The following is an 8352-nucleotide window of genomic DNA, read 5'->3' on the forward strand; positions in this document are numbered from 1 at the left end:
GTAACGAGGCAGCTGGGCTATTTAAAGAGCCCGATTGCGCATATGCGCAGTTCGCCCCTGAAGAAGCGAGGCAGCGAAACCCGAGTCGGGCAGGAACGAGACGATCCTAAGTGATATTACTATATGCTTTTTGTTGAACAACTCTTGTGAGTAGATTAAAACCTTTTAAAACCATCTGACAAAGGGTACTTCACTATTTTGCCTATCCTTTTGAACCTCATAGAGGCTATTGTTTATGGAAGACCGGACCCTGCTGGGGTGATAAAGAAAAGACTTGTGGAGCCCAATGCCATCCATCAGTGACCAGGGAATCTAGTCTAAAGCAGCGCGGTTCCAAATTCTCTATTATCTGCATTGAGTGTGAACACCTACCACACTACTCCGGAGCCTGCAGCAGCGCAAGTATTTGCCCTTATTGGGACACAGGACTGACTTTTATTGTGTTGCTTCTCAGGATCATAATCCCTGGCAAGTAGAGCAGAGAGGAGGGTGAGGCAGCTCTTTACCTCAGCATTATGAAGTAACTTGTCCTCCTATCTGATTAGGGCAGGTTTTGTGTGTACTAATTAGTGATGAGCGGCAGGGGTCAGATTCGAATTCGCAATATTTTGCAAATATTGTGTAGAATAGTTGCTGAATATTCGCGAATTCGAATATTCGTTATCTTCAACGATTTTGTTTACTCGAAAGATCGACAAGGTAATGATCGCGTAATATGCGATTTTTCATAATGCAAATTTTTATTACCGAGCAAAAACATGATTCCTCCCTGCTTCTTGCTTGTGGGCCAATGAGTCATAGCACTATATCGAATATATTTGTTTTTTTGAATATTCGTAATATTCTAAAACAAGAATATATAGCAATATACAATATAAAAATTACAACTATTGAAAAAAAAGATTATAGCACTATATTAGATAAATTGCTCTATATTCGTTTTTTTCCCCGAATATTCTCTATATTGCTATATATTTTTGTTTTAGAATATTACGAATATTCTAAAAAACAAATATATTCGTTTTTTTGAATATTCGTAATATTCTAAAACAAGAATCTATAGCAATATAGTGAATATTTAAAACAAATCTAATATAGAGCAATTTAGCTAATATAGTGCTATAATCTTCTTTGTCTAATAGTTGTCATTTTTTCTCATCTAAAGATTAGATTGGAAAAAAATTACAACTATTAAAAAAAGATTATAGCACTATATTAGCTAAATTGCTCTACATTAGTTTTTTTTGTGCTATAATCTTTTTTATTTTTAATAGTTGTAAATTTTTTCCAATCTGAACTTAAGATGAGAAAAAATGACAACTATTTTTTCCCCGAATATCCGCTATATTGCTATATATTCTTGTTTTAGAATATTACGAATATTCGAAAAAACTAATATATTAGTTTTTTTGAATATTCGTAGTATTCTAAAACAAGAATATATAGCAATATAGTGAATATTCAAAAAAAAAACTAATATGGAGCAATTTTGCTAATATAGTGCTATAATCTTTTATTTCAATAGTTGAAATGCTTTTCCAATCTGATTTTCAGATGAGAAAAAAATTACAACTATTAGACAAAGAAGATTATAGCACTATATTAGCTAAATTGCTCTATATTAATTTTTTTTCTCAAATATTCGCTATATTGCTGAGGTCATTGATTGTCTGGCAGCAGTGACTTGGATGTAGATGGCACGCTTCCAGTCCAGCGGGGACCAGAAGTAAAAAAAAAAAGGGAACTCAGTGCTGGACAAGGGGAATGTTAAATGTGAGTGGGTGAGGGGTTCCCAGTCTCAAATAACCCCTTTATTTTAAGTAATAACAGTGTAGATGTTTAGAACCTATATAATGATGGTCTTCAGTCATATGAAACTAAAATCGAAGATGGCACCAGATTTACTCTGGTATTGGCAAAAATATTTGAATAACTCCCTCTCTGGGGCATTTCAACCAACAATGGTATTATATGGTTGACGATTCATTTCAACTTGTTTTATAATAAATGTCTTATGTCATATCAGTCTAAAATCGAAGATGGTTCCAGATTTATCAGGGTTACTAGCAAAAATATATTTAACAAGCATTTGGACATCATGGATCTTCTCCATCAGAAATCTCTCTTCTGTGTGTGGACCAACTATGGCATTACATGGTTGACCATACATTTGAATGGTCGTTGTGTAGTACTATATTTTCACTTCATTGAAATGTGTGATTGGTCTCAACCTCCTGGACCACAGCTCACCGTAGTGAGAAAATGTTAACATTTCAATAATCATTTGTACAAAAAACTTTTTTTAATGATTTTTCTCTACCCCACAGAAAACCGTTGCACTAAATTCTACCATTTGGAGGAAGGAAGCAAACTTCTGGGCAAGATTTGTAAGGGAGAAGTATGTCGCTGTGCAGAAGGTAAGAGGACATAACTATAATCTAGTTTTAGCAATGGGGGAACTATCTAATCTTTGTTTTAAAGACTAATTGGTTGATATGGTCTATACATCCCAAGTGTTTGTTAATTCCTTTTCTGTAGAATTTTGTTTAGAAATTTTTGAGTCTATTCATTGTCCCTTTCATTTTTCAGAGAATTGCTTTTTGCAGCAACAGCTTGATAATGTGAAAGCGCTTCAGCGAGTAAATAAGGCTTGTGAACCTGGTGTGGATTATGGTAAGATCTTTATAATGTGATTTTTATGTTACATATTCATATTCAGACTTAGACTTTATTCCATATTTATTAATGTATTGATATCATGTTTTAGGATTTTTTATATGTAGTTTCTTAAAACTTGAAAAAATATGTCAGTGCTTCTAGGATTTTAGTCATTTGGACATCTTTAAGACGTAGTACACAGTAAAGACAGTTGTTTATTGTGCACCATATTGAGGCAAAACTCTGTCTAGTCTGATCCTGCAGTCAGGGGCATAGCTATAATACAGGGTGCAGAGGCCCAGGAGCCTAAGAGGGTCCAAAGACCCTTGTGCCACATAATAAGACAACAGTATTGTAGAAATTGCATTCTGGTCAAGTGACATCTCTGGCTGGACGGAAGGGGACAAGAATTTGGCATGGGAGGGGGGGGGGGGGGGGTTGTGCCATTTCAATTCTTTACCCCAGGCAGCAGAAAGGCTATGTTCTTCCCTCCTCGCTGGGCACAAAGCACTGAGGAAAGGGGGGCCCAAGCTGAACTCCTGCACCAGGGCCCATGAGCCCATGAACCTTTAGCTACGCTCCTGCTTGCAGTCATATTTCCCTTCATCCAGGAGCTTAAAGACGGCTTTCTGAGACTAACATGTTGATGAACTATCTATAGGTACAGCAAATCTGCTTCCATTCACTGAAATAGGATTATCAGCTGCAGCATTTGCGAATGATCACTACACAGTGTACGGGGCTATGTTATTCTGGCTCTATACACTATTTACTTCTGGAACCTTTGGCTTCCGCTAACAGCTGATCGGGGGACGTCCTGGGTGTTGGATCCCCACTGATCTCTTGGTCTTGAAAAACATCTTTAACTTAAAGTTCCTAAAACCCAAGACAAAAGCTTTAACAAGACCCCTGATCTACAATGTGCCAGTTGTAATATTGAAGTCTTCTTATGTGTCAAGGTGGCATGTAGGCCCTCTCAGGCACCAAGGCCCAGGTGTGACTGCTGTCCTCATCCTATCACTACACTCTGGCTTCCATTTGTTTCTGTTTTACTAGCAAACATTCAGAAGTAAGGGACAGATGGAAAGAAGTATGACTGCATGATCAGACTACTCATGGAATATGTAGTCTGTAACCATAGCGACAAATAGGTCTGCATGTCAGCTGTGTACACAAAATAGTAGAATCATTTCATTGAATACTATCACTGGAGGTTTTAGTATAGATGCAATCCACTATATCTGTTCATAAAATCTTATAAAACTATTTACTTCCAGTTTTTAAGGCAACCCTGACGAAGATTCAGAATGGTGATAACTATGACAACTATGTCATGACAATTATTACCGTCATTAAGGAAGGTAAGTTACATTTGGGCATTTCAATCATGCATTGCTATATTTGACTTATATCAAAAGACTATGTCATCAGATCTTATATGTGGACTCCTACTTTTTGTTTCCCCTAAAGGGCTGTAAAAAATATAGCTTAGTATATGTTGCTTGACTTTACTATGTGGGGGTTGATATAAGATCAAGCGATATTGAAGTGGGTTGCCCTTCGCAGACATTGACGGCATATCTGTAGGATTTGGCATCAATTTCAGATAGGTGCCGGTCCTCTGTCTCCTATCTCCAGGACAGGGCCCCTGAAATGAAGGAGAGTACACCATGCTCTACATTCATTGCCATGGGAGTTTCAAAAATAGCCAAGCAAGCGCTGTCCTTTATATTCGTAACTCCCATAGGGGTAAATGGAGGGTTGCTACACTTTTATGGTGTACTCTCCTTCACTTTGGGGAACCGGTTGTGGAGATGGGTGCGAGTCCCAGAGGTGGAACCTGCACCTATCTGACACTGATGGCATATTCTAGCGATATGCCATCAATTTCTGAGATGGGAATACCACTTCAGATCTACAGACTGAGTTAATTTGTCTCATCACAATAAATTTGTATTTGCTAGAATCAGAAATTTGAATAGAATTTACAAATTTTAGAATCAATTGGCTCATCTCTAATAAGTATCAACAGTTTCTATCTCTCATACAAGCAGAAACTGCCGCTTATTTGTCAATGATTAGTGATAAGCGTTCAGGGCAATATTTGAATTTCCGATATTTCGTTAATATTTTGTAGAATATTCGTCGTATATTTGTGAATTCAAGAATTCACTATTATTTTCTTGATTGCGAAAATTGGCAATTTAATATTCGCGTAATGTGTGTGCAATACAGGCGTGAGTCACTTTTGCAACATTTTCCAAGCTGCTAGAAGTTTCCTGAGACTGGAGAAAATGGTTGGCACGGCAGAACATTAAAAATGGCTTTATAGAGTGCTCCAATATATTCGCGATTGCGCAAATCAGCACTAATGATGCAAATATTTTGGCGCAATACGTGAAATTTTACATTTTGGCAGGTCTAACTACATTTTACTGATTGGTGCACTATGTCTGTAGCATGTATGTATGGACAGCAGAACCTATTATCTACTCTATATAAGGATATAACCTACACTGACTATCTCCGACTAACTATCTGTATTATATATATATGAGCAAACTAACTATGTAATGTAATTGGATAAGGAATAGGATCCAGATGAAAGCACAGAGCACAGCAATGTCACTGCTCTCTCTCTCAGAACTCCATAAAACTGTAGAAAATGGCTGCTGGAGAGTTTCTTATATAGTAAGGGGGAGGCAACTTTCCCATTGGTTGCTAGGGATGTTGCTATGCTGAGACAAGGACATTGCAGCCTTCTCATTGGCCCACAAGCAAGAAGCAGGGAGGGATCATGGGTTCAGATGAAAAAGAAATCTTGAATATTCAAAAAAATATATTCCAAATATTTGTGAAATCTCGAAGTACGCGATTAATATTCGTGATTCGAATATTCACGCCCTACACTATTAATGATACTAATATACTTTTTCCGTTTTCAGGTACAGATGTAGGTGTTGCCAATGAGAAACGCGATTTTATCAGCCATGCTAAATGTAGAAACGTCTTGAACTTGAAGGAAGGCAAAGACTATGTGATCTGGGGAGTGAGCAAAGATCTGTGGAATACTGCGAATGGGTAAGTGATAGCAAATTACTTGTGAATTAAAGGGGTCTTCTAACCTTTAAGGGGTTATCCCATGATTAATGTAAAAAATGAAAATCAGATATCTTATAGCTCATGACAATGTCTTTCTCAGGGTACTTTCACACTTGCGTTGTTGGATCCCGGCAGGCAGTTCCGATCCGGCAATCTGTATACAAACGGATACCATTTGTAGACAGATCCGGATGCAGATCCATCTCACAAATGCATTGCCTGGAAAAACAGATCCGGTATTTTTCTTTTTGACATTTTAAAAGGTCTGCACATGCGCAGACCAGAAAACCGGATCCAGCATTAATGCATTTCAATGGAAAATAATGCCAGATCCGGCATTCCGGCAAGTGTTCCGAAATTTTGGACGGAGAAAATATTGCAGCATGCTGCGGTATTTTCTCCGTCCAAAAACGATACAGTGATTGAACTGAAGACATCCTGATGCATACTGAACGGATTGCTCTCTATTCAGATTGCATTAGGATAAAACTGATTAGTTTTTTTCCGGTATAGAGCCCCTAGGACGGAACTCAATATCGTAAAAGTTTAATGCAAGTGTGAAAGTACCCTAACCAAGATAGAACCAGACCTGCACTTCGTATGAATCCAGAGATCTCCATATTTATTTTTCTAATTGCTCTGCTAGATTTATATCAAGCTAGCAGCTCAGGGAGCATGTCCTTTTTGCTGCAACTAAGGGGGCATATCCTTTCTGTTTCATCTCTTTCTGAATCACACCTCAGGAGGCATATGAAGGATGGAACTGAGCGTGTGCATCCACCTCAGCAAGGTGGACAGAGAAATAAGAGTAGCTCAGTGGTGTAACTAGATTTTTTTTTTCATGCATCCAGGTGCTGGTTTTAAAACTGCTGAATATCTTTTATGGGACAGCCCCTTTAATTACACATAGCATACCTGTATGATAAAGTCTACAATATACTTAAAGTCCTGAAGTTGTGCAGATCGGCTGCTCAGGAGCCCAGTCATGGGATGCTCCTTTTCTGAGAATCCAGCTTCTGACAACATCATGTCATTTCCAGTCTGGACTTTTGATGAGATGTCAGTTCAGCTGCAGATGGAGCCAGAACTATTCCTCTCATTGGTGCATGTGTAAACTTCTTCATCCACCACATCTGTGCATGTACCAGGGAGAGGAATAGTCCTGGCAAGGTCCACAGTGTAAGTTGCATTCCATCCATAGCCCAATGGGAAAACCTGGGACATAACATTGGCAGAAGCAGGATTTTTAGAAGAGGAGCTGCTGTGAGGCAGATCCGGATACCGGCAACTTCTGGACAATAAGTATATTACCAATTTTCTTCTACACGTGAATTATGTGTAAGTAAGTTGAGAAAACCTCTTTAAGAACATGTAAAGTGGCATAGATGAGAACAATGATGCTCAGGACAAAGGTCAGCTTGTCCAGCAGAAATCAAAGCTACATACAAAAATAAAAAAAAGTAAGACCATATAAAAATGGTTATACCCAAAGCCGGTCCTCAAGAATTTAAGGGTGCATTGCACATGTTGCTAGGATATGTCATCACTTTATGATCAGTGGATGTCCTACTGCTAGTGGAATGCGTTGGTCACCATCAGATCTCTCTGCTTTCTATTGGCCATTGCAGTGGACTAGATAATCATGTACATAGTAGAATATAAGGATAAAATATCCTAATGGCTCTGCCTAGATGTTCTGGACTTGTCCCACACTTAAAATTTTTGTTCCCCTACAGATTTGCCTACATGATAACCAAGGACACATGGATTGAAAACTGGCCAACTAACCGGGATTGCCAGAAAGCTGAGTTTGCATCACTCTGTGATGAATTCTTCAACTTTATTGATGAGATGGATTTCCGTGGATGTATCAGTTAAATTATATTGGACTTCTCACCCCTCATTTCCGTTTTCATATTCTCTTTAAACATCCCTGTTTTCATATTGTATATGTTAAGAATGAATACATCAATAAAAGTTGTTTCTGACCAATGGTTTCACATCACTCATTATATTATTCATGAACTGCAATACATTTTCTAAAATTGGCAAGGGAAGACCATTGGCGATCCTCTTATCTGATCGCATATAATAAGTACAGATAAATGTTTTATAGTATAAAACAATGAATCCAAAAGTATTTTAAAGGGGTTTCTTTTTTACAAGACAGGTTATTAATCATCTATCAATTAGCCAGAGTGGAGAGCGACTATAAAGACCATCGGTTTCTGGAGGAGTCACATCCATGCATTAAGCCTCATTCACACGTCCGTGTCCATGCTCAAATCCGTGGGAAGGTGGTCAGTGATGCATCTGTGAAGCTGTCCGTGAAGGATCCATGTTGGGTCCATGTGTCTGTTTTTTGCTGTCCGTGTTGCATCCGTGTTTCACTGACACTGAACAGCTGAAAAACAATTTTCAAAGAATCTCTTCTTAATGATCCGTGAAACACACAACGTGTGCTGTCCGTGGAGAACACATACAGCACACGTTCGTGAAACACTGACGTGTGAATGAGGCTTTACACAGACAGGCATTTGATTTGTTTTCCATCTGGTGGTGCTGCTACAGGGTATTTGATGTTACTGTCTT

At 38.3% G+C, this 8352-nt stretch overlaps 1 protein-coding gene across 1 annotated transcript in view; it reads left to right on the plus strand.

The window, feature by feature from the left end:
• LOC122925554 (venom factor-like) overlaps positions 1-7718 on the plus strand; it is a 73722-nt gene extending 66004 nt beyond the window's left edge. The window contains exons 37-41 of the mRNA XM_044276912.1: positions 2328-2417; positions 2590-2673; positions 3936-4019; positions 5604-5739; positions 7497-7718. Of these exons, the coding sequence (XP_044132847.1) occupies positions 2328-2417; positions 2590-2673; positions 3936-4019; positions 5604-5739; positions 7497-7638 (536 nt within the window). The 3' untranslated portion in view covers positions 7639-7718. The remainder of the gene's footprint in view (positions 1-2327; positions 2418-2589; positions 2674-3935; positions 4020-5603; positions 5740-7496) is intronic.
• The last annotated feature ends 634 nt before the right edge of the window (positions 7719-8352 follow it).

This window comes from Bufo gargarizans, chromosome 2, assembly GCF_014858855.1.
Source record: "Bufo gargarizans isolate SCDJY-AF-19 chromosome 2, ASM1485885v1, whole genome shotgun sequence".
In the NCBI taxonomy this organism is placed as follows: Eukaryota; Metazoa; Chordata; class Amphibia; order Anura; family Bufonidae; genus Bufo; species Bufo gargarizans.